Here is a 26,924-nt window from a genome sequence, read left to right as displayed (position 1 = left end):
GAACCCACTGGGCAGGAGCACAATTGACCATTTCCCCCCTCCCATTAATGCACAGACGTGGCGGCTCTGCCACCTACAAACCTCCTGGTAATCCTGACAAGCTGCTCCCCGAGGTGCGGCGTGAACAACAGATATTAACTGGAGGCCCCTGACTAATCCCATCAGCCCGGCACCATTCAGCGCCAGCCGGGCGCTGGGCAAACACGGATTTACACAACAGCATTCCCGGCCACGCAGGCGGGCAGCTCTGGCTGCCGGGGCACTGCCTCGAGCAGGGGCACCCACCCCTCCGGCACTGCCCGAACCATCCTGCTCCACACCATCCCAGCCCCAGCTCCCCGCAAACCACCCCAGCAGGAGAAGCAATGTTTGCATTTTGCTTGCAGACCACGCACAAGCACACATGAAAATCTCAGGAGGCATTCACTGCTCCAGTCCATACAGCTGAGCAGGTTCAGGTCTTAACATCCTTTCCAAATCTTTGCAGGCAACACTACCTTTCCCTCCACCTACTTTTTTTGAGAACCAGGGACCTCAGTACTTTCTCAGTTCAGCAAACTAAGAGCCTGCCATTGCCCAAGTCGAGGGATGCTGTTTTTTCACAAGTCCAGCAATCATACATGCCAAATTCTCCACAGTTGGTGTAGGCATGACGGGCTAGTTACTTGTTCACAGGCAGCAAAATGCTCCTTTGCATGAAGTTCCCAGTGTTCTGGTAGGCTACTGCTAACTGCCAAGCCATGTCCATAAAGCCTGTGGAGGTACTGCCTCCCAGCATCCCACCTAACCCTTCACCCCAGCTTCTCTGCTGCTTATTCCTAATTAGTTTAAGGTACCTCTGCTTCCCTTTGGGAGGGGAAAAGGCTGTAAAGGGAGAAAACTGCTTTAAAGGAAGCATTAAAATCATTCTATGAGCAGGCACGGTGTGAGTTCATGAACACAGGGGCCACAATCTCCTCCTGCAGAGGACAGGCCTCCCAGTATAGGCAGCATGCTGCATGATAATAGGGAAGGAATTTGAGCAGGAGACTTTGGGCTGCTGTAGGAGCACACGAAGCTGCTGCTTCCTTGGCTGGGCAAACACATCACTCCAAGGAGGAGGATGCAGGCAAAAGGGGCACAGGTTTACAGCAACTCTCCCTCCTTAAAACCTCACCCAAGAGCAGCAATTCCATATTTCAGTTCGGGAAAAAAAAAAAAAAAAGAATCACATTCAAGTATCAGCACATAAATACCTGGAGCATCCCATGAGGTGATGCTCAGGCAGCAAAGCAGGTTGGGAACAGACAGATCCAACAGTGCCTTCCAGCACTCCCTCCTTCTGCCAGCCCCCTAGTCCTCACTGGAGGGGCTGCTGGCAAGGCACATCAATAAAACATTTAAGTTCAGAAAGTTCAGCTCGCTGGGGCTTCTGACACTTCTGATGGAGGTTGCGCACAATACTGAAGCTCTCAATATTTCATTAGCTGAGATGGAAAAACCATCTCTAAATTACACAGACAATGAAGGGAGACACAACCCAAGCAGCTCCACCAGCACCAGAACTAATGAAGTTATTTTCCTATGGACTTGCATCCCATGGTCGGCTCCCCAGCGCCTCACACTGTGAGGTCTCCAACAGGAGTCGTCCCCAGCCGGGTTGTGGTGACAGTGGTGGCTCTCATGTGGACTCTCTGATGTCTTATAAGAATTGAGCCCATGTTGCAGCTCTGTCCCCAGTGGAGATGGCACCAGGCAGACGGATGCAGCCCTGTGCTCACAGCATTAAGTATCCAGCATCAGACACCACTGCTCCGTGTCCAGCCCTGTCCCAACATCCCCAAGCCAGCAGTGAAATCAAAAGCTGACTTTGGTCTGAGTGTGACAGAGAGGTGGATGCTGTGTGATGAACAGCAGATGCTCAAGAGATGCAGCCTGGGATCTGTCAGGTCTTGGGGTCAAAGCCATCAGAGAAGTACCCTCAGAAGGCACAGGGACATGCTGGGGTTTGGGGGGCTTTATGTGAAATAGGTTACCAGCACTAGGTGTTTCCTCACCTGCTTTTTAAATCATATTTAAGGTTAAGGCCCTGACCAGCTTGTAACACTTCACACAAACAAGAGCTGTCCCCACCCTTTATCAACCCATGGACCAATAAATCTCTCCAATGTTTTTACAGCCTAAAGCACTTTGAAATATCAATAACTCAGGTCTCTGCAAGTATTTAAAGTATAATTACAACAAATTTGTAAACCTTTATGAAAAGGCACACAACTCTTTGTCATGGTGTCCCACAGCCCAATGTCTACCAAAACCCCAACATCCTCAAAGAAGACATCCCCACTCCTGGCTAGAGAGGCAGGAACATGCTCAGCATCAGAGTGAGTTTAGGGTTCTCCAAGCATAAAAACTACAGGTGGGATCACCTGGGTGCCCTGAGCAGAAGCCATTTCCAAAACTCCTTCGAAAATGTCGTGGATTGTGTCTTACACATGATCCACATGCTTCAGCTCACCCAAACCATGACCTACCCCTATGCTCATCCCTGAGCTCACCACTGGCAGAGGCAGGTCTGTGAGGCACAGAACCCCAGAATGGTTTGGATTGGAAAGGACCTTGAAGCTCAGCTCATTCCACCCCCTGCCATGGGCAGGGACACCTTCCACTAGCCCACCTTGCTCAAACCTCCATCCAACCTGGGATGGGGAATCCATCCACCTGTCATCTATTCACTCCTCACTGTTCCCAAGAGGCTCTTCTGCTCCCAAATATGCATTAAAGCAGATTTTGTAGCCCAGGCATCAGCAGCACAGCGGAAGGAAGCAGGACTGCAGGCAGCATGGGGAGAAATGTTTTCCCCGGCTCACCATGCTAATCTACTTCTGCTTTCTTCTCCTGGGAATGTTCCATGGAAAGAACGATGCAAGCAAAGTTTGAACACTGGGAGCTATTGATACCTGCTGCTCAGTGTGGTTTCTGAGGAAAGCGAGGAAATCTGAAGAATTTTTCCAGTTTCCAGTGGAATTTTTATGCCTATCACAGCCCATTGCCACAGCGAGCACAAGAGACCCGAACTGCTTCTGATTTCTCTGCTATTCCACAGATATTTCATGATGAGCCTCGGCTTTATTTTTTGCCTGCTGTGTTCTTACCTCAGAAAGAAGCTTCACTTGAATTCAAGGCAACCCTGGAAAGCCTTTGCCTTTTTAAGCTGACCACTTTCCATCACACAGAAAAATAAATCCAAATGCACTGAGGCAGCCAAAGCCATTTATCAGGCTAAGTAGAAACCGTAAATTCATGCTAACTGGAATCTGATGGAAACCAATTGGGATCCTCCTCTTCCTCCAGGCTCAGGTCTGGCAGGAAAGTCAAACATTTTATTGTTTTCTTTATGCCTTACAAGACAGTGGAGCCAAGAAGGGACTGCTCCCTTTGAAGCGATGCTGGTGGGGTTGCAAGGGAGACTCAGTGACCTGAGTACAAGCCCAACCCCCCCAAAACAGAGATTAGACCTCTGCATTCCTGGCAAATTTATCACATTTAACAAACATCCTCTTTTCAATACATCCATTATTTGAATTAGCACATGGCAGATTATGTTAACAAGCTTAATTTGTCACAGAATCAGAGAAAGGTTTGGTTTGGAAAGGACCTTAAAGCTCATCCCATCCTACCCCCTGCCATGGCAGGGACACCTTCCACTATCCCAGGTTACTCCAAGCCCTGTCTGGCCTGGCCTTGGACACTGCCAGGGATCCAGGGGCAGCCACACCTTCTCTGGGCACCCTGTGCCAGGGCCTGCCCACCCTCACAGCCAGGAATTCCTTCCCAATATCCCATCTAACCCTGCCCTCTGGCAGTGGGAAGCCATTCCCCCCCATAACTCCAGACCCTTGTCCAAAGTCCCTCTCCAGATCTCTTGGAACCCCTTTAGGCACTGGAAGGGGCTGTAAGGTCTCCCTGGAGCTTTCTCTTTTCCAGGCTGGACATTCCCAGCTCTCCCAGCCTGGCTCCAGAGCAGAAGAGCTCCAGCCCTCAAGGAAATCCAATCACATTGCCTCCCTCAGGAGTGATCATGAGCAGTGTTTGGCTTTTGTGCCATTTCAATCCTGCCCACAGAGGGGAAAAACCGTATTAAAAGTTGGCCTTAAGTGAGCTGGCAGAGCTTTACACCCAGAACATCCAGAATCAGACATTGCAAAAAAACCCAAACAAACAGGGAGAGCAAAGATAGAACAAGGAACTAAACACAACCTAAGAAAGTTGCTGCAACTACTTCTGACCATACAACATCACCTAAGCAGATGTTGCCTTATTCCTGTGGCCACATACGTAAAGAAAAAACATGCAGGAACTGATGTCCTGCCCAAAAATATCCTCTCCAAAACAACAAACCAATTCCTAAATCTAACACCCTTGCTCTGATTAGAAATCCAAGCTTCTGTAGCTGTCACGGGTATTTAAACCAAACATAGAAATATGGAAAAAATGAGTAATCCTATTTGGAGAGAGTAAAATCCAGCCTGCAGAGGATTAATTCTAGTCCAACAGCTCTGCAGCTTGACAGTATTTTCCAGATCAATAGCAGTGCCATTTGATTACAGAAATTTGTTCAAATACATACATCTACTCTTCTCCAATTGTCATTTTTGTGATGCTCAACTTTTAATTGCCCAACACCTGATCAGGAGCATTCCTGACATTGGAAGCTCTGCTGCAGCTCTCAGGCACCTCTCCACTAATTTAGAAAACCCAATTACCTGTCTACCTCTGACACTTTCACCCAATTCCTTGGAGAACCATGCTCTTTGGCACCTGTTTCTGGGGCAGACAAGATTTGGAAGCCAAAATCCTCCTTTTTGGAGGTGAGATGGTGACTTTGAGAGCTGTGTCCTGGATCAGGCACCCTTCTCTGGGCTCCCAGTGCTCCTCACCATCAGATGTGGAAGATCTTTTACAATTAAGAAAAGACAGGTTAAAACCTATCAAAGCAGCTGAACTTGTGTTTTTTGCTTCATCCCAGAGGTCAAAGTGAGCAATAAAATGCCTGTGATGGATCCCAAGCTCCTTCCCCACATCAGGGTCACTAGATCACAGTTCGCTTCCAGCACCTCCCTCCACTGGTGCCTTTCCTTCCACAGGCTCTGGCTCTTCCCTGAGAATGACTTTTCCTTCTTTATCTTGGGCTTTTTTAACAGAAGCCTTTTCCCAGTTTCATCCTGAGCTTCCCTCTGCCCCAGTCCCTGGGACTGCAGACCTGTGAGGGTTCCTGGGGCTCTGCTCCTTGCCCAGTGCTTCAGGAGGAAGATGGTGCTACCTTCCCACCACACAGCCACCCAAGCAGGGTGCTTTTCTCATTAATTAGTTGTCACTAACCTGGTAAACCTGATAAAAAATATCCCAATTCCAGTCTCACTTTAAAAAAAAAAAAAAAAGAAAAAAAAAAAAAAAAGTCCTGAGCTGTTTAGTTCATTACACCCAGCAAAAACCACCAGTTCAGGATTTTAAGGGAGGCATCCCAGTAGCATCCCAGTTTGTTGGCTTTGCAAGTTTACCATCGAGCAGGGTTCCCTTCCTTCCAGCCTCAACCAATCACAAAAACCACATTTCAAAAGTGGGTTTTGTTAGTTTTCCCCGCACTTATTTTTTCCCCCCATTTTTCTTTGCCAGCTCCCTTCCCCTGCTTTCCGCTGACCCTTTGGACCTAACAAATGCTGGCTTTGGGGAGAGAAAAAAGAAGAAAGAGCCCAGCGCAGCCCTTTGCGCCTGGCCCGGCATTCCAGCGCCGCGCTCCCGGCTCCACAAAGTCTGATTTAGGAGCACTGCTGGGAGCTATTAGTTTACGAAAGGCCCAGCACGCCCACCCAGGCACAGGCGACGGCGAGAGGCTCCCCTTTCACCGCTGCCATGTGCCTCCCATCCCGCCCGGAGTGCTGGAAGGCTGTGGTCGGGCTCAGGGCAGGGAGCCAAGGGAAAGCCAGCCTGGGCGGCGGGCGAGGAGAGCGCAGAGGTCAGCGGAGAGGGCTGGAGATCGTCCACAGCCCTGTGCTGCCGCAGGAGAAGAGATTAATTAATGGGATGCTTATTAAGAGTTCAGCCTCCATCCAGACTTTGCTTTTATCCTGCCCGTTGCTCCTGGTTTCCATGTCCTGTAACCACTTCTTCCTTTTCGTGCCCTTTTTCTGTTTCTGCTACCATGCTTTCAGTCTCTTTTTTGATCTATTTTTTTGGCTTTATTTTTGCTTCCCTCCTCCACTTTCTGCTTCCACCATCTCCCAGCTCCTTGCCTGCCTCCATCCCTTCCCTGACAGCACAGAGATCCCCCAGCACCCCCACCAGCTGATCCTGAAAATCATCACTGTCATCCCAACCACTGGAAGCCCACAAAATCAGCTGAGCAAACCTAGGTGTTTGCCACCTGCCTCTCCTACCTACCCAGAACTAAAGCATATTTCAGACTCCCAAAAATGCACGGCATGGGGAACTTCATGGCATGGTTTTCCAATAGCTGCCAGAATTTGGCCAGCTCACCAGGCCCCAAAATCCCTGGTGTGGATGTAGGACAAAGTTAACTCCCCAAAGCTGAAGATCAGCTCAGTGGTGGGAGAGGCAGGGAAAAAGGAAAGGGGAAAACAAGCAATGAAGCATCATTTTGGAGCCATCAGGGTTTTGACATTCTCCAACTGGCTTCTATTAGCATTGCATCTGTATTGGGTGCCTGAAGGGGAAAAAAATAAAAGGATTCATTTCCAGAGGTACAGAGCAATCAGCAGGTTCTCTGTGCTTCCACTGCCTCTGGAGTGCTTGGATGCAGCTCAGGGAGGACCAGGCACAGTGAACAAGGACCTGAAATTTTATTACCTTCCCCTCCTGCCGGAAGCAGAGCCCATTTACAGATTTACAGCTCGTGTCAACAGGAAGTTCGTGTTTACAAGTTTCCTGGAAAAAAAGCCAGCATTCCTGTCCTCCCAAGAGCCTGGTGGGGATGCTGCTTCATGGGGGAGTGCTCAGATGGGTATGGGAGACAGGAATGAGTTTTAGCCATGTAAAACATCCAGACAAATAGATAAAACTATGAAAAAAAAATCTGAAGGCCAGAAGGAAAACAGTAATTCAGCAATTTGGTGGAAAATGCACAGCAAGACAGAACAGCCGTGTCTGGAAAAATACTTTTACAGCATCTGGGATTCACACTTCAAAGAAACAGAAGAATTTTAAGAGGATGAAATGCTATATTCAGGCTAACATGAATTTTTCTCTTCTGGCCCAATTCTCTTGTCATTCCCGTTACACTGCTCCTCCAAGAGACAGAGCCAAGCTCAGCTGGTCACTCTGGGGTAGGCCTTTCTCTCCCAATAAATGCATGAATGGGACCACAGTGGTATCTGCTGGTGCTGCTGGACTCACCAGGATCCACCCATCCATCCCCCTGAGCTCAGGACACCATTATCTGCCTTCAGCAAACAGGAGCTCTGGGCCTAAACTGCCCTATCTTGTGAAACCTGAATTTAAAATATTCCTCTTTCATATGGTTATTAAAAAAAACAAAACCACAAACCCAAAACCCAAACAACCTGAAACAAAGAAAAAAAAATCCACAAAAAACCCCACAAAAAACCTCAATATTTGTTCCAAAATAATACAAAACAAGAGGACATGAGGACAGCCAAGGCTCAAGGAGCCAGAGCTCCACCAGGATGCCAAAGACTCAAATCAGTAAATATTTATTTAGGCCATGCTGTACAGTTTAGTAAAGGCAGATATGGAGTGCCTAGGGTGGTATCTGATCTCCTGAGAACATACTGCTCCCAAGGAAAGTTCTGTCTTGACAGAAGGACATTTCCAACACAAGGACGATCCAATCACAAGATCCCTCTGAAACAAACTCATTCAACAAAACACAACAGCTAGAGAAAACCAAGTCTCAAAGAACCACAGTTACCTTCTCCTTAAAGAGCTGGAGAAAACCAAGCTGACAAAGCGCTGGAGCCACCCAGCCTTACAAACTTCCAGGATTTAACATGCAGAGGCTTGAAACAACCCAGCTGAAGAGGAAACTCAGAACTGGTGCAGGCATCAAGTCCTTCCAATACCACCACAGCTGTCTCCAGCACAGATTTAGGGTGACCTCCCTCACCCAGAGCTGCACATCTCCACTCATTCCCTGAGTATTTGAGCTCTTTCCACACCAACCAGCATCCCTAACAACAAAATTCCCAGGACTGTCAGAGCGATGGGAAGGAAAGAGTCATGCAAAGGTCCCAAAACCTATCTTTGCATCCTAAGTCCTTGGCAGGAAAGCATTACTAAGGAGCTGCCTGTCCTGGATCCAAGCATTTCACATCCAGGTGTCACCATGCCTGTTCAAGAGGATGGAATTCAAAGGGAAGATTTTGCAATAGGCTGGAAGGAGCATTTGCTGAAAGTATTATAACAAAGTAGTCAGGTATCTTCTACCCCACACACTGGACATACGTGTTCAGACAACTTCAAGATCCAGAAGAACCCAAACATCTGTATGTTTAAGTTAATTAACATGCACAGAGAGGAAAAACGGAGACAACAAAAATTACCTTCAATCCAAACCTCAGATTTACTAAACTTGAAACTTCAGCAGTCATCAAAATCTTAATTTTCTGTGTAATGTATGTAATGTAATGAGTTACATTAAAAAAGAAAGCCTCAGGGGGAATAATAAGAAAGAGACATCTTAACTTAAAAAAACAATAATAAAACCTGGAGTAGGAGATAAAAAAGAGATTCATCAGCAAAGCTCCTCCAAAAGGGGGTTTGGAGTTGATGGCAGAGGCAGTTAAACGGCAGCGTTCTGGAAAGAGCTGATTTGATTTGGCTGTTACCACTGAAGAAAAAAAACAACCAACTAAACTAGAGTAGCTCAAACATACATTTACTTCCTCTTCATTTTATTAAGCCTACCCAGGGCCGAGGTGAAGCTGAGGTTATTGCCTCCGACCCTGCTTTGGGGTGTGCTCTGCCCAGGTGAGCCAGCACCTCCTGGGGCTGCTCTTAACTTCTCCCAGCTGTGTTTTCCTCATGTCCCAGACGTCTCCACCTGGTTCTGCAGATGGAGCAGCTGCAGTTGAAGGCAAACACCTGGTGAGCCACAGCCCTGCCCTGCACTGCAGGGGGAGATCAGAGGTACAGCAGCTCCTGCCCTATTTAAGGCAGTGTTGTAAGTACTGTGCTCGTGCTTGATAATCTGCCTCCTTTGAGCCTAGGGAACCTGAAAAGCTCAGCTGGACAGGTTTGCAGTGAGCAAACACCAAAAAACCGCTGAAGTTGTAGAAAGGGAGTGCTAAATCCAGCACAGGGAGTGCCACCCAGCAGACCACCACAGGATGCTCCAATGATTGTACCTTTACAACCAGTTGCATTTCTCACACTCAGCTTTGGGCTGCACCAACCCAACCAGCACAAGAGCTGCAGATGTGCCCAGACACCCTGATGGGCTCCAGGTTGGCAGGAGGCTCCCTTGGGGTAGAGGAAGGAAGACCCTTGTGCTGTTCACTGCTGCTGTCTGACCTGGTGCTCCAAGCTACAGCATGAGTACTTGGAAATTCACTTCTCTAGAAAAACACATGACAAATACTCATCCTCTAGGGAATGTCATCATGAGCAGAGCAAGAGAAGTACTAAAATTATTTTTTAATGGATTTTTACAACAGTCACGTCAAGTAACACCTCCCTTCGAGTTAATACTGCAGTCTGAGCAGGCTTTTAGTCCAAGAGTTCATTCTTCTTGGAGACTCCTTACAACTGAGCAGCAGTGTCATACATCTACCTGGTTAGCAGTGCTGCTTCCAGGCACCATTTTCCTGCAAGTTGTTGGTCAGTGCTGGCAATATTTATATTAAGAACACTAGAGTATATAACTATGAGGCTACAAACTGGAGGCAGACAGTGCACTAAAAAAACCTAAACCCACTTCCCAACAGCCTCCAGACTTTTCTGAACACCACAGAATCAGTAAAAGAAACTATTTCTTACTTAGCAGTGATTCTCAGGTGACTTGAGCTGAATTCAGCATTGTAGTCACACAGGAAAAAAAATCCATGAGAGATGCTCAAGGCCAGGTTGGAATGGGCTCTCAGCAACCTGGACTAGTGGAAGGTGTCCCTGCCCACAGCAGGGGGCTGGAGAAGGATGATCTTTAAGGTTCCTCCCAACCCAAACCATTCTGGGATTCTATGTAATACAATTTTGATTAAAAAGGAGGTAATTTAAGGGTTAAATTAAATCTTGCAAGGCCAAACTGGCAGGAATCAGTTCCAGAAAGCCTGCAGGGTCAACTTGTATTGACTACAGAAGATGCTTGTGCAAATTAAAAGGTTTCCCTGCCTGTTTGTTTCGGCATATGGAAAAGCTGCAAATTCATTCCCTGAGGTTCGCACCAAGGAGGCTGTTAAATGCCAGGACAAGTCTCAGGACTGGGATGTTTGCATGGTGAGGAGTGCTGGAGGTGCAGCCTGCTGCAATTCTCCCATGTGTTCAGGAGTCAAGTCAAATCAAGCCGACATTTGTAAAAGCTCCTCTCGGGTCCCATTTCCAAACACCTGCATCCCTGTGTCTCCTGGGTGCTCTGGCTCTCCTGTTTCTCAGCACATCTCTGCAGGCAAGAGCAGTTCACTATGAAAATGGAGAGTGCCTGTCTTCCTCACCCATGCAGAACAGCTAATCCCAGCAGGATAATCCTGCTTTAATGAGAAAACTATAGGACCTCTGATAAAGCATATAAATCTTATAAAAGCCCTACTACAACATTCCTTAGTCTCTGGGACCAGATGACCGACCTCTAAAATGAATTTTGCATGTGGCTGTCTCAAGATGTAGAACGTAACATGTGGCAGGGAGTGCAAACTGCTCCCTCTTGTTTGCAAGACACCATAAAATCTGTAACAGTGCTGGAGGCAAATTTCCCGTGCCTCTGGACATGTGTGCCACTCCAGCAACAAAATGCCTCATCCTCGCCTGCCACAGGAGCCAGAGGACACCACCACCTCCAACTCCTTTTCTCCCACTCACAGCACATCTCCCAAAATGGGAATGGCCATGATAAAGCTGATCTGCCCCAAGACAGTGGCTCCAAAGGTCCAGTGATTTCCTACAGCCCAACAAAGAGCTGGGAGATGGCAGGAACTGTGTCAGAGCCAACCTGGGCAGCATTGCAGCTGCTCAGCTCCAAGATAAACTCTCAAGCTTCTGCCAAACTGAGAATCTGTGTCAGGTTTTGTATGAAAAAAAGATCTGAAAACAATTCCTCATTACAGCTTAGGTGTAGAAATCCACAGACACTTTTTTCTGACCTCACAAGACCTCATCGCAGGGAAGAACCCAGTGAATTGACATTTCAACACTTTCTTTTCCCCTCAAGTACAAACACACAACTGCTGAGAAAAAGCAGTGATGCTCTGACCTGACACGACCAGTCGTGTAGCGGGATAATTCCTGTGCTGTATCGGTGACTGGAATTACCAGAGCTTTGCCAACAGCTTAATGAGATGGAAACTCACGCTCCCACTGCCAGAATTTGTTTGTCGGGCTATAAACTATTTAGATGTCCTGAATATTTTGCTCCTGTGTTATAAAACAGGTGTGAAGAGGTGCATCTCCATTCACGGAGTTGCTGCTGGACAGATTGAAATTCCTGCTGTGCTGCATGTATACAGGGAGATCTGTCCATCAGTTTGTCCTTCACCAAAAGGGACTCTCAGAGCCTGGGTCACACCTGCCCAGAGTCCTGGACCAGCTCTGTGTGGTGCTGCCAGCATCTGCAGGGCTTCCTGAGCCACCTTAGACCAGCAAGAGCACCAGCAGGACAGTAAAAATGCAGTGCTGCTAGAAACTGAGGCAACCCTTACATATGTACAAGGAAAAGCTGAGATCCTATGCCAACCAACTTATCTTGTTTGGTAGCTGTGAGACTGAAGGCAAGAATTTCTGCATGGATGAGATTCTGGTCTTTGCTGCTCAACTGTCCTTATACCATCAGGACAGTCCTCAGCACTGATGGGGGATCAAGATGTGGTAAACAATGTTCAGGAGCAGTGACTGAGTCTGCAAATGTTTTTTCTGAGCATATTTTAACATAAAAATACAACAAATTTCATTCCATTAACTTTATCTCTAATTTAGCTTTCTTAATTAGAGGTACAGGGCTCGAGGGAAACTGCTGTAATTATTAAATGGGAAATAAAACCTGATGAACACAGTAGCTGCAGCGACTGAAGACTTAAATAAAACCGGTAGAGGGCAAATCAAGAAACATCTAAAAATCACCTGCTCAACAATTTGTGTGCTCTGATAGTTATTTACCCATTCAAATGCACAAAGAGGTTCTATTTTCCCTCTTGCTAAAATCAATAGCACACAGGGAAAAAAAAAAAGGGGGTTGTTCAATGAGACAAATATATTCAAGAAGAAAACAGTTGGAGAAGTGCCTGGGAATGTTTTTGGAATACTCCAGTGCAAAGCCAAGACTCTCCCTCAAAAGATTCCATCAAATTAACTTCTAGGTGCATAGATAAAGAGGGAAGACCAAGAAAAACATCATAGCCTGGGGGGAAAGAAGTGCACCAGTGTATTCTGGAATGTGGAAACTCAGGTGGGCCAAGGGCAGCAATCTGGAGTCAGGTGTTTTGCAGCAGAGGAGTAAATAAACACCAGTAAATGGATGCACGCACAATTCCAATGGGAGCTGATCTGCAGTCCCTGATCTGGGAGCCATACAAACAAGCCACTGCCTGTGTGACACCATTCCTGACCCGTGCTGGTTGAGGAGTGGGAATGCCTCTCTGGAAGAACATTCCTGAGGATGACACAGTTTCCCAGCACCGTGTAAAGTACAGTGTGTCTCCTTACTCACCACGGAAGGTGATCCATCAGCATCTGTAGTGTGAAGAGGGAAGCAAACAGCAGAAGGAAAGCAAAGTGCTAGAAAGAATTCCTGGCTAGAATCTGCTGCCTTAAATCTTCTCATGAACACGGGCTGTGAGGCTGCAGAATGACACACTCACACCGGGAAAGCAAAATGGGTACAAGGCTCCCATCCAACTCGGATTTAATGGCAGAGAAGATAGATCTGCTCTTTGAGAAAAATCCCAATTGTTGATTTCTATTTTGTCTGGCGATGGAGCACAGTATTCCTCCTTCCTTCCTGCCAAAAGTGGTGGAAGTACGATGTGCTTTAAAGTAATTACAGCAGCTCATCCCAGAAGTGGCTGCATTTCAAACGAGGCAGGAGATGCACAAGTGGGGAGTGGCTGCTCCCGGCTGAATGTGGAACCTGCCTTCAGACCTGGGCATGAAAACGTTCATTCCAAAACCAGCCACCACATTTGCTTCCAATACTTCTGTAGTTCGTCTCCCTGTGGTCTGCCTAACCCTGCTGCACCTCCATGTATGGCTGGAAAACCCAGGGCAGCACAGCCCAATGTGGCACCCACGGGTAGGACATGCCTTCCTACAGAGACTTGGCTTGATCCAGGTTTTTTTGAACTGATATCTCTCTGACTCGTCAGCAAAACTGGCAAACATTTGGCTGTGCCAACTCTGTACCCCCATAAACATTGAAGTATGCCTGGAAGTGCTCAGTACTTTCATTATTGGTAGAACAGCCTTAATTATCCAAATAAAACTATTACTATACTGGGCCTTTGATCATAAATAGAACTTAATGGATTTTATTACATCCCAGGAAGCGAGAGCTACAGAAGGAAAAGTATTGCTAAATATGCTTTGCTACTACCTATCAATTTCTCCTAAACACTCAGCACTTAAGAAATACCCAAAGAAACACACTGGTCCCACTGCACAACCATGGCAAACTCCCCTCTGAGCTCTTCCCCTTTAGCAGGGATCGTTTCAGCAGCTGAAAATTAAAGGGTCACAATATTGAGCCTTCAGGTATCAAGTTCACAATGGAAATAGCAGCTGACACAGAAAGGGCTCTGCTGAGCACGGCGGTGATAATTCTGTTGCCTCGGAGCTGGAAGCAGCTCCCTTACACAAAGTTTGTTATTTAACTCAGCGAGGAATGAAAGAAAATGCCATAACCGTGGATTTATTCCTTACACAGCCTCTTTCAAATCACACTCCACACCGGAGACATGCTAGCAGTGAGTCTTTAACTCTGGCTGCAGTATCCTCCTAAATCCAAATAATTCCCTGTCAAGTGCCGGGGAAGGCAGTGATGGTCGCAGTGAGGGCTGCTTGTCCTGCAAACCCCTGCAAACTCTTCTACAGAGCCCAACTTCCAGAAAACTTCACAGGAGCCAAACGCTGCTAGATGCCGCAGGTCCAGGAGCAAGTGACAACAAATCTGGGATGTCCGACAGTCATGAGTCCAAGTGGCCTTATGGAGAAGGCCAGGAACAAGGAGGACTTCAGTGGGGCAGCCAGATATGCCCCTGCTCACATCATCCAGGAAAAGCCATCTTGCCACCCCCGGGGACTCCCCACCTGGCCCCGCTCCGCGATGACAGCCCAGGCCTGCTGCTATCTCCCAAACAGATGCATTGATTCTCCTGAGAGCCTCCCACGTCTTATCTCGCTGGCAGTTTCCGAATGTCGAGCGCCAAGTCCGGCTAAAACCACTTTAAGCTCTTTTAGGCAACAATTCCTGAAAGCGTTTTGGCAGGGGAGCGAGGGAGGCGGGATGGCAGCCCCACTGCTGGGTCCCCCTGCGCTGTCCTGCCGGGATGGGCATGCAAAGCAACCCCTGCACCCCACTCTGGAGATGCTGTAAACAGGACCTGGCACAGGAATGGATGTAGAGTTTACAGACATGCCTTGCTTCAAGCAAATTTGCCTCTCAACACATGGCCAAACTCTCACGCAATAAATTAACTATTTGGCAGCCACTGAACCAGCGCTGGAGCCAAACCAATTAGGGTTTAATGTGATCCCAATTTCCTATTTCTGAGACGGGGGTCGGGGAGGAGGGGGGAGAAGGGGGAAGAGGAGGGAGAGAGAGCAAAGTAAATCCCCTCCTGGTTTATAAATCCTTGCCAATCATCCCAGATAAACCTGTCACCCACAGCTCTAAATCTGTATCTGCACTCGCGTGCTCCGAGGGACGCGATGGGAAAAGGCGCATCGGACGCAGCCAGCCTGACTCCTGACATGTGTTTTCCATACTTGGGAAATTCAATCATTTAAAAAATATTTACCAAGCTTTGTCTTTAATTAGAAAAACATGACGACGGATAAGGCGAGTTATTATTTCTAAGCTAGAAATGTCAGAGATCCTCATGATGTCAGAAGATAAACCCCATCAGCGACTCGCGGACGCGCTGCCAGGGCCGCAAACGTTTCGAAGGATTTTTTTCACCTCCCCTCAAAGTTCAGCGCTTTCCAGTCACAATTCAGCGGTGGCTTCTCTGCCCCCACCAAAGCTAATCAGGGAAGAGGAGGAGGGAAGGGCTCCTGCAGCAGATCTGCCAGACGGGTGTTTTAATGCAAAGGAGCTCGCACAACGGGGGAGGAACAGAGGAGCATTTGACTTCTTTGTGTTTTCACATCCTGACTCTGGTACCTCCCTTGCACAAGTAATTACCTGCCCTCAGCTAAGATAAGCAAATTAATCTCATCTGCACCTGGAAATGCCGCAGGCTGAGCTGTCCCCATCCTTTAAAAAAGTGTTAAGTTTCTGCTTAGCCAAGACCCAGGGAAACGCTCGCTCTCGGGAATACAACCATAAAATATTGCAACCCACGTTACTCACCTAAGAAAAGGATGCTGCCTGTGCTCCAAGCAGACAACATGGGGTTCTGCCTGCCCAGGAGCATATGTGACCCTACAGCTGTACCCCACACTACAGCCCCTCTTCCACCTCTGTTTGATCCAACATCTCCAGCCAGATCCGGAGAGGCTGCGCAGGCAGGATGCACAACTTAGAAGTATAAAGCAAATATTTGCTGGCTAACAAACAAAAGATAGCCGGGATGTAATGAGCTGTCAGGCCCATCTGTGTGCTCACCACTCCCGTTAAGGCGACTGAAGAGTCTTTGCTGACCAGGTTAGGGAGGAGCCCTGGGCTGGCTCCTCAGCGCTGCCAGGCTGTTGTGTGCCACCAGGTTAGTCCCACCAGTGCCAGTAACTGCTCGACCCAACCATCCCTCGCCGGTCCCTCGTCAGAGCAGCCCACTCCCACACACCCCAAACACGTACAGCCTCCCTGCTTTATTTCCTTTAGCGCTTTATACCTCCTCCTCCACCTCCTCCTGTTGCCTCATGTCAGAAAAGGCAGGATCAAACACACACAAAGGCCAGGTGGGAGCGTGTCAGGTGATATATTTGGAAGAACTTCCTGCTACAGCAACCAGGTGCACTACTAGGAAGTGAAAGCCAACTCCTAAGAGATCACGAGGATTAAAAAGTATGGATAAGCAGGGAGAAGCTGGTATAGATGCAAACAAACTGGTATCTATCTAGTCCACTCTTACAGCAGTAAGTCTGCAAGCATTCACTAAGTATTTGTCTGATTATTTTATATCCACAGGAAAAAAAAGGCTAATCCTACATTTTCCATTCAAAACCGTTCCTGCAATGAGAGAATTCTGTAATATTTTTGAAACATTTTTTAACAAGCTTTGAAGTATCACCTATGGCCCCAAAGCCAAGCCAAGAGCATGCCATTTATCCTGTGAAAATACCCTTGCAATCCAAGGCTGAGGTCTATTAGCAATGACTATCTTAAATACCAACATAAATCTAAACTGGAGAAAATCCCTGCCTGAACAGTCTGATCCTTTAAATTATCCCAAGTCTGCAAAGCACATCATTGAGGAAAACATGTGCAGATTTTGACCTCAAAGTCCAAGTGCCAGAAAAATTGCTACCTGTAGAAGTTAGCGCTGCTCTCTCATGAAATGGAGTAAAGGACATTTTAATTGAGTTCTAAGGTTAGGGTGGATTAATCTGGAGTGCACAAATACAGCCAAAATTATGTCCAGGACACCTCTGCAGCTGAATCAAACACGAGTGCGCACAGGGATGTAGCAGGGAGAAACAGGAAGGTGACAGGGACACAGGAGAAGTTTCATGCCCCAGACACTGGCTGGACAAGTGTCCTCAGGAAGGTGGTTTTCAGCCTGGAAGAGTTCCAGGTAAATCGCCTGTCTGGGTGGAAACCCTTCCCCTGGGACTTTTTACATCGGAGAGGGAGAGATGAATTTGCTTCTCACCTTTCTGAGTTTAACAGCCACCTTCCTCTGAAGGGGAAGAGTTCACCTCTGATTCTTGCCAGCGAGAGGGAAACCTGAGCAGTTCTCCCCGTCCTCTCCAGTGGCTCATGGCAGCCTCTCGAGGTGCCTGTGACTCCTTGGCAGCTCAGGCTGATGGAAAGCACTCAGCTCACTATTCCACTCCAGTCCTGCTTCCAACAGAGTCAACTCCATGAGCTCTACCCCAAGTACAAGCTCTTTTCTATCCTCAGAGAAGCTGCAAATCAAAAACTATTTTTCTTTTCTCTGACTGCTTTAAAACGTCCATTTACTTCACCCGCCTGAACACTGGCACAAGGGGAAACACCTTCAGCCTTTCATTTTACAGCATATGAAAATCAAAATTAAGTCCCTGAATGATCCATTTTAATTTCTGCCCATTGGAAGTATCCATGTAAGAGCATATTCATAAGAGCCAATATGTGCCTTAAACTAACACAGAACATCCCAAAGTTTCAAAGCAGTGCTACATTTCTTCTTTCCTTCCCCATCATTAGTTTCACACTAAGCACTGATCCACTTCTCTGTAACACACAAAGAAATCAAGCAACCTCCTGACATTGCCAGGATCTGTATAACACTGCAGAAATCATCAGGCTGACAACTAAGGCAACGCAGATAATTAGAATTTATAAAAATTATGAGTCTACAGCTGATCATTCACTTTCTTGAGACCAAAGATAAACCCCAACAGTGTTCTTGGGCTGACATTGGGCCCAAGAACTAAGTGATGTCTTGTTCAGTGGCTGGCACTAAGAGGACATCCTTACCTGATCTGTCTACAAAGGTCCTGATAACTATAGCACATTATCTATGTGCTTATCTTTATAGAGCCACTGCACGGCTCACCAGGCTTATCCTTAGCATTCCCCAGTGGAGATTGGGCCACAGACACATTAAAGCTGCATAAAAAACAGCACTTCAGCTCCCACTGAGTCACCCCAAACATTCCAGGTGACCTCACTCTCTACTGCCAGCGGCTATGGCCTTGCTGTCACTGCTGCCATAGGGTTGGTGACTGCTTCCTCAGCTCTGTCAGCAGAACCCAAATGAAAAGCCCTAATTACAGAATAACTGACTGGTTTGGGCACAGAGAGACCTTAAAGACCACCTTGTTCCACCCCTCTGCCATGGGCAGGGACACCTTCCACTATCCCATGTTGCTCCAAGCCCTGTCTAGCCTGGCCTTGGACACTTGCAGGGATTCAGGGGCAGCCACAGCTTCTCTGTGCCAGGGCCTCCCCACCCTCACAGGGAATAATTTCTTCCTAATCTCAGACATGGTTTAATATTGCAAAGCTCAACAGCTACATGCACATCCATACATCCTGCCATGAACCAATAACATATTCAAACAACTTGCCCCTTGTTGGAGAAGGTACCATAGCTGAGAGAGGAACCAGTTTCACATACCCACCCCAAAGCTATGATGGAGGCACAAGATCCCTGTCTCCCTTATCTCCAGTTGTTTCCAGAAGGATTTCAAAGGTCTGTCTCTCGTCCCTGTGCTCAGCCTAAGCGAAGCAGGGAATCAGGGAATCATATCAGTCTGCACACACCATCGAGCTGCACCACAAGCAGACACACTGGGTGGGATTTGTCTCATCCAACTCCTTGTTGCCAAAGCCTAAGCCAGCTCTCCTGGACTCCCCTTGCAGTCAGTGAAAAAAAGCCCAGGCACCTCTGGTGTGGAATTTGTCTCATTCAGAGAGAGGTGTCCAAGACTGGAGAGATTAATCACTCTCAGAAGGGCCTGTTTCTCCGATGTGACTTCAAAGGGAGCTTGGGGAAAGGAAATTGGGCACAGAGGGCTGCTTTGGACAGCGGGGTTAAAGCACATGATCTCACCCGAGCTCCTTCTGTGGAGCCTTTTCTTCAGGGCTGACCAAATGAAGGTTGGGAGCCAGGTGCCAGGGCTCTCCAAAGCCACAGGGATGTGGACACGGCTCTCCCACCACGGTGCTCCTCAGGCACCTGGGACACCAGCTGAGTGAAGTCCACACACCTTGACAGACTCATATGTTTCTAACTGCCTTTGGGGGTAACAACCCAACCCTGAACATCTCCACACCAAACAGCATGATAAAGTATAAAACCACCCTCTGCAACTTCTGTCACTTGGTAACTCATTCCCTGTATCGGGAATCCAACTTTCAGAGTGGTTTCCACATTAGCATCAGCATCTATCTTTACACTGCTTCCCTATGAGCAATCACACTTCATTTTAAAATTCCTGAATTTCCTGAGCTTCGGGATGTGCTTTTAACTGCTTTTTTCCCTTCCCTGAGCTATGACTTATGCACAGAGTCACCTTGAGGCCGTGATCCAGCCCAAGTGAAATGGACATTGCTACGCACAGACATCCCAGCTCTGTCCGGCACCTCACTCCTCATCCCGGGTTGGCTCAGCCTCCACTCCCAATTGCGGATAAACAGCACAGACCACAAAAACACTCAGCAGGTTGATAAATGGCGAGAGGCACAGGCTAACCATGTGCTCTCCTGCTGATCTCACGGCTTTCAGAGGGCACAACACTTCTGGCAACAAACCCACGAGTTTTGGGAAATGAATGCAAATGGAGCTGAAGATATCCACCTTCCCTGCTCCAAGCAGGAGAGGATGCTGTAACAAACAGGACTGATGTGCACAGGATTCACATGCCAGGTCACTGCCCACCCGAGCGCCTGCAGTCCTGAGTGGAAACACTCGTGCCCAGCTCTGATGTGGGTAGCTCACTGTGGCAGCACTCCCTGGGCTATTTCATGGCCGTGTTTTAGCAATGGGCTCGGAATGTGGGAAGCGCCAGAAGGGTGCAAACGCACTCTGGCTGCAGCAGCTGAGGTGTGGCGCTGCCGGAGCCAGCCGCGGGCCGAGGGGCAGCGGAGCGGGGCTGCACCCTCCTGCCCGGGCACCAGAGCCATCCAGGCTGGAAATCCCGCACAGATCGGGCACTGCCGGGCTGGGCTGCGGCCGGGGATCCCCTAGGCCCGCACTTGGCGGCAATGAGTCCGGGGGCACGCTGAGAAGCACACATTACCCAGCACACAATCCCAGACTGCGCTCCAAAGCGCGTGTTCCCCTCCCGCTCAGCCCCGCTCCGGGCGCTCAGCCCCGCTCCCCCCGGCCCGGTCCCGCTCGGTCCCGGCCCAGCGCTGCCCCCCGCCCCGCCCCGATCCCGGCTCTTACAGCCCCGATCGCGGCTCTTACACGGGCAGCTCCCCGGGATCCCCACCATGGCCCGGATCCGCGGCGCCTCCTGCCCGGCCCGGCCCGGCCCTCGCCGTGACGAGCGGGGCGCGGCCTCGGCCGGCCCGCCCCGGAGCCGGGCAGGAAGGGCTGTGAGGGACGGGAGTGGGTGTGTGTCGGTTTGGGGATGAGCTATTGCCGAGTTGTGTCGGTTTGGGGATGAATTATTGCCGAGTTGTGGGGTAGAGCCTTCACAGACCTCACTGGCCGCGTTCCCCATCTCCGTGAGGCCTCTCTGCTGCCCCAACGTGCTACAATACCTGTACACCCCCCAAAGATGTTAAAATACCTGTACACAACCCCTACAATACCACCTGTACACACCAAATGTGTTCAAATGCCTGTACACAACCCCCAGCGGTGTTACAATACCTATGCACACCCCCCAAATGTGTTCAAATACCTGTACACGACCCCCAAAAGTATTGCAATACCTGTACACACACACCCAAAGGTGTTACAATACCTGTACATATACTCCCAAAGGTGTTACAACGCTTGTATACAACCCCCCAGAATGTTACAACACTTCGACACAACCCCAAAGCTGCTACATTACCTGTACACTCCCAAAAGATGTTAAAATACCTGCTCACAGGTGTCACAATGCCTGTACACAGCCCCCAAAGGTGTTACAATACCTTTACACCCCCCCATGTGTTAAAATACCTGTACACCCCCTAAAGGTGCTACAATACCTGTACCTCCCCAAGTGTTAAATTACCTGCACACAACCCCAAATGTATTAAAATACCTGTATCCCCCCAAAGTGTCGCAATACCTGAACATACACCCCAAAGGTGTTACAATACCCTCCAAAGTGTTACAGTACCTGAGGATGAATAGGTTTGTCCCCAGCCCAGCCCCAGTGCCTCAGGTGTTGTAACCAAAGTGGGTTTGCTCCCTCCTGGCACTTCCCACATTCCAAGCTCACCCCTAAACCAGGTCCACAAAATATCCCAGGGAGTCCTGCTGCAGTCAAGTATCCTTGACGAAAGTGAGATGTGTTTGCAGTCCTACAAGCTAAAGCTTTCACTGCATGGGTACCTCAAAACCTAGAAATGCCAGAGTTTGGGATCACAAGAGCTTCACTGAGAGCCTGAAATTCCTGATCAGGGTTTGTCAAGGCTGCAGCCTCAGCGAATCATGGAATATCCTGAGCTGGAAGGGATCTGCAAGGATCATCCAGTCCAACCCCTGTCCCTGCCCAGACACCCCAACAATCCCACCCTGTGCATCCCTGGCAGTGCTGTCCAAACACTCCTGGAGCTCTGGCAGCCTCAGGCTGTGCCCATTGCCTGGGGAGCCTGGGCAGTGCCAGCACCCTCTGGGGGAAGAACCTTTCCCTCATGCTGGTCTGATTGGCATCTGAAAACGAAGCACAACCTTGCTCCCATCCTGGAGGGATTTGCCATTGTAGGTGTTCTCTGGGAAGCTGAAAATATGCCAGCTGGGTCAGGAATGTCCCAAAAGACTTGGAAGTAGCTGTAGGAGGAAGATATGTGCCTGCAAATTGGGTTATAGCCGGCGCTTCTCTTCCCAGCAATAAAATATGTATGTGGTCCTGGAAGCAGGGCCAGGACCCAGTCTCCTGCCCGAGGTAGATGTTGTCACCAGTTAGCAAGTCATGCTGGTACCAGTGTGGCTCTTGATGCCCTGCTTCAGCCTAGGAAGAGCTCATCCACAGTGAAAGAGAGCTCTTGGGACGGGACAAGAGATCCAAACTGGCTGCCCTAAGACACTATCCATCCCCTCAAGTCACTGCTTGTATAACCGAAGCAGTGAGAGCTGTGAGCCCTGCTCAGGGAAAAAGGAGCACATGGGTCAGGGCTGCTGTTTCCCAGTAGGACCATGCTCCAGCCAACTGGGTTTGACCTACCCCAGTTCTGGGCTGGTGATTGCTGGCAGCAGTCCGTGGAGAGCCCAGCCCTGCATCTCAGCAGTGTTTCACTCCTGATGCTCAGGGAACCACAGGCTCCGTTGGAGTTCACTGGCCAGGAACAGGCATCTCTTGGGCCCAGATGTCCCAGGATGGAGCAGATCCAAATTTGCACTGAAACAACAGGACCATCCGTCCGGTCTCATTGTCTTGGTTTTAGCTTTGTGGCTTTGCCTCCTCCCCTGGCCCCCATCTGCCAGAGCCTGCATCCCCTGCACTGCTCTTATCTCCTGCCACGCTGGCTGCAGCTTGGCTCTGGCCTGTGTTTGCCACCACTCCATTTCTGTGTCATCTACAGCCTCGCTGGAGCCAATTTGACACTGGTGAAGCAGAAAGGGCCATTGTGTGGGGTGCTGATAAGGGCTTTGTTTTTATTTAGCTGGTCCTCGAAGCCTGTGAAGCCCCTTGGAGAGTGGCAGGCTGGGCTCCATCAGAGCCCAGTGTGATGGGAGCAGCTTCCCAAGACCCCTGAACATGCCAGTCACAGCCTGGCATGGAGCTCACCCAGGCTGGAGCTCTCTGTGTGCTGAGGACAGAGGAGATGGAACTGCTATGGTGACTGTGGGGCTGTTGCTGCCCTGCTCTGTGCCCCATCCCTCCAGGGCACCACAACCTTGAGAGATGTGCCCTGGCAGGAAGTGTCACTGTTCAGACTGAGAAGAGGGTGATGAGGACTGGGAGAGCAAAGCAGAACACTGGGGTGTGCTTGGGGAAGCTTTGAAGGAGCAGCAAATGTATTTTCATCCTCCTTTCTCTTCAACAGCTTTGATATTGCCCAAAAAGCCATGGTGGGCATAGGGCGGCTCGAGGACAGTGTCTGCTTTGCTGCTTGGTTTCTAAAGAGGGAACAGCTGCTTTGGAAACCCCAAAAAGAAGAGGACTGTCTAAATAATACCCCTGGAATACCAGGAAATGGTACATACAGGGTTTGGTCTGGCAGGTCTCGATGCCATGGAGGTGTAGCTGCTCAGGACAGCAGTTTTGGGGACATTTCCATAGGTCTGTGTGACTTCCCCACAGAGGTAGGATCACATTTGAAATGTGGCCATCCTGCTGCTCCTCCAGCAAGTGTCTTCTAGAGAGAGGAAGAGGCGTGAGCAGGGAATGGGATCTCTTTCTCAGATCTGAGACAAGTGGTGCCAGGGTGGTGGCTGAGATGTGGGCATGGTCTTGTAAGGAGGATGATCCCCAGACCCTGATTTCTGTGAGGAAGGGCAGCAAGTGACATTGAGTCACTCTGCCATAGCCTGCTCTGCAGGGAGCTCTCCTTGCCCACATCCAACCCCCAGATTTTAAGCCACACAGTGAGCTGAGCTTGTCTTGTGCTCTCCGGAACAACAGCCATCAAATGAAGGCGTCAGATGCAATTTTTTCCTCTGCTGGTACATTGGTACACAGAGTAGGGTTTGTTTGCTCCAAGAGAAAAAAACCTACCCAGCCTTTATGAGTATGGATTTCTGTGCTGCGTCCAACTGAGCAACACCTGTTCACTCAGCTGATGCTGCTGCATGTCCTTGAAATAGGCTGGTGTATGAGAGAAGCAACTCTACAGGCATGTGGACTTGATTTGGAACCCTTTTCTTTTTATCACTGCAACACATAATGTATTTGGGACAAGAAAAATACTTCTCAGCCCAGTGCAGTGTGTGGGGACACACATGCTGGAGAGGTAGATATATATGTCTAAGTATTTATATACATATATCACACCCGACTGAACAGCCACAGTTTTGCAAACAGCATTTTTAGGACTATAAATACATAGCCACTGTACAGGGTATGTAACTATGGCCAGTAAAGCACCGAAATATTCATACATGCCCTCCAAAAGTCAAGAGATGCTCCCACCACCTTCAGAACACTTAATTGGATATCAGGAAGTCGAGTCACAGACACTTTTTCCGTGGTGAATTCTCTGTCAGGTGTGCAGGGAATGGTGCTTGCTGTATGAGCAGGTACTTGGCCTCTGCTCTGGTTATTTGCTGCCATTCCACGCCTCAGCTCATGCCATGCTGGGCTCTGAAGATGGGGTTTTTTCAGTTCTGTTTGCTGTCCTGCCACATCCTCACTCCTGCCTGATGTGAAGCACTCTTCTGGGGTTGATCCCCATCCTGAAGGAGCTGTGCTCCTTCAGCTTGTGCAAAGATCCTACCAAAGGGAACTGGGTGGACAGGAAGGACATGGAGATGTTAGAGTCCAGAGGAGGCGACCAGGGTGATCAGAGGGATGGAGCAGCTCTGCTGTGAGGAAAGGCTGGGAGAATTGGAATTGTTCAGCCTGGAGAGGCTTCAGAGTGGCCTAATCGTGGCTTTCCAGTGCCTGAAGGGAGGCTGCAAGAAAGATGGAAAGAGACTGTTTACAAGAGCTTGGAGGGACAGGACAAGGGGGAATGGCTCCACACTGACAGAGTAGGTTTCTATTGGGATATTGGGAAGAAATTCTTCCCTGTGAGGGTGGAGAGGCTTTGCAGAGAAGCTGTGGCTGCCCCTGGATCCCTGGCAGTGTCCAAGGCCAGGCTGGACAGGGCTGGGAGCAACCTGGGATAGTGGAAGCTGTCCTGCCCATGATGAGAACAAGATGATCTTCAAGGTCTCTCCAACCCAAATCTTCTCAGATTTGTATAATTGTATGAGACCACATGGCCTTGAGTCTCCCTCTGAATAAAACCAACAGGACAGAGGAGGCTGCAGGGTGCTGAGCTGGAGGGAGAGAAGGTCTCAGATGATGATCCTGGGCGGAACAAAGTCTCTCATGCAAAGATGTATGGCCAGTCTTGCTTCTCATAGCCTTGTCCTGACTCTTCCTCACCCCTTTGCTGTCCCCTTTCAGTTCCCACACCAGCTCAGTCCTCCCATTTCCTCTACAGGGAAGGCAGATCTGGTGGAAAGGATTAATGGGTTTGATCAAAGAACAGCAAACACAAAAGCAAGAAGGGATGTTGTTTGGAAATCTCTCATCTCACAGGCATGTGTAGCTCTAAAATTGCTGAAAAAAAAAGATTACTGTCATAGAAATGAGTGGGAAATGAGATAAAGGATTTATCACACAGGGCAGGTCATGGCAGAGTACCCTGCCTGCTTCCTTTTCTGGCAACTCATTTTCCAAACTAGGCAAAATGGAAAGTTCAGTACAGGTATCATTGCCAAGGGTGGGAACTGAGTGAAAGGAGAGTGAGGCAGATGGTGCCAGAAGGGAGGTCTGGAGCTCAGTGGAGTTCCCAAGGTCAGTCCCAGTGTCCGGTCAGTGTTTCTCCTGGCACAAGGTGAATGGTCAGCATTGCCTGGAGAGACAGGTGTGTCCAGGGGGAGGAGGATGGGATCTCATCAAGCAAAATCTGCTGGAGGAGAAGACGGGTGGGATGAGACCTGTTCAGCAGGTGGAAGGCAGAGCACACAGAGGCTGTCGAGCCCAAACAGGCAATAATTCTGTGATAAAATGTGGGGACATTATTTGTCACACAGATCCCTTTCTTCAAACATAAATGTTTGAGCAGGAGGGTGTCCAGCCCAGCTTAGAAGCTGTAATCCTCTCCCTGAAACCATCTCAGATCTTCCCCGTTTGTATATTCAAGCTGATGGATGCCTGCTGCAGCCATAAAGAGGCTGATACTGTTTTGAATATCTTATTTGTTTTCCAGAGGCCATCTGGCTGCATTTCTTCATTGTTTGAGAAAGCAGTGACACTGACAGCGCTGCATTACCCAAAAAATGCCCTGTGCTGGGAGAGCGAGTGACTGGAGAGGAGGAAAAGAGACATGTGAGCACTCAGCAGTCGGGGCTGGACATCAGGGCTGTGCATCTCTTTATGAGATCTCTCAGCAATGCACCGGCATGAACAAACTCACTGTTTAGGACCCCAGGAGCCAGTGAGCAGCTCCTGTGCCATGTTATCAGCTCCTGTGCCATGTTATCAGCTCCTGTGCCATGTCACCAGCTCCTCCAGGTCACCAGCTGGGCTTGTGCCAACTTGTGCAGCTCAGGCTTTCAGCTCTGCGTTTCCCACCCAGAAATGCAAACTGGGCTGGCTGCTGGGATCCCTAGGGAACAATGAGGCAGCTCAGTGCCAGGCAGGATCAGGCCAAGGTGATCAGAGTCCAATGCCCAGCAAGAGCTGAGGAAAGCTCAGTCCTTGCACTGCTTTGGACTTGTCAGAGGATGATTCTCTAGTTGTCTTGCTTGTGGCTTCTGGGGGCAGGGACACCACCCAGCCTCGGGGACACAGATCCACAGTGTGTTTTGGTGTCATTCAGAAACCTGCAGCCACTAAACTGCTCAAACTTTTAACTTTGCAGCCTCAACGCAGCCCCTTGTCACGCTTGGAGCAGCCCCGAGCTGAGCCCTGCCTGGCTGTGCAGGCTGCCTGCCATCTGGCACAAGCAGGACCAAGGAGAGTTAAATAAATGTTAAATACACGCTAATGCCATGTGACACCAGCAAAAGGCAGCGAGTTCAAGCTCCAAGAGTCTGCGTATGTAAACAGCATCCTGAAATTAATATTTACCTTTTAAAACAAAC

The 26,924-nt window shown here is 49.0% G+C and overlaps 1 protein-coding gene across 4 annotated transcripts in view; it reads right to left on the bottom strand.

Moving 5' to 3' along the window:
• The window catches only part of CBFA2T2 (CBFA2/RUNX1 partner transcriptional co-repressor 2), a 58,119-nt gene extending 37,552 nt beyond the window's left edge, over positions 1 to 20,567 (bottom strand). The window contains exon 1 of one of the 4 annotated variants that reach the window (XM_085078982.1): positions 20,433 to 20,567. In XM_085078982.1, coding sequence (XP_084935108.1) covers positions 20,433 to 20,460 — 28 coding nt within the window. In that variant the 5' untranslated portion in view covers positions 20,461 to 20,567. Of the gene's footprint in view, positions 1 to 20,411 lie in introns of all 4 variants that reach the window. The other 3 variants (XM_085078981.1, XM_085078980.1, XM_085078985.1) reach the window with 3 other exon arrangements.
• Positions 20,568 to 26,924: the final 6,357 nt, after the last annotated feature.

This window comes from Lichenostomus cassidix, chromosome 20, assembly GCF_008360975.1.
Source record: "Lichenostomus cassidix isolate B80296 chromosome 20, HeHo_3.0, whole genome shotgun sequence".
NCBI lineage: Eukaryota > Metazoa > Chordata > Aves > Passeriformes > Meliphagidae > Lichenostomus > Lichenostomus cassidix.
The sequence above is the reverse complement of the archived record's forward strand: the minus strand, read 5'-3'. Positions and strand labels throughout refer to the sequence as shown.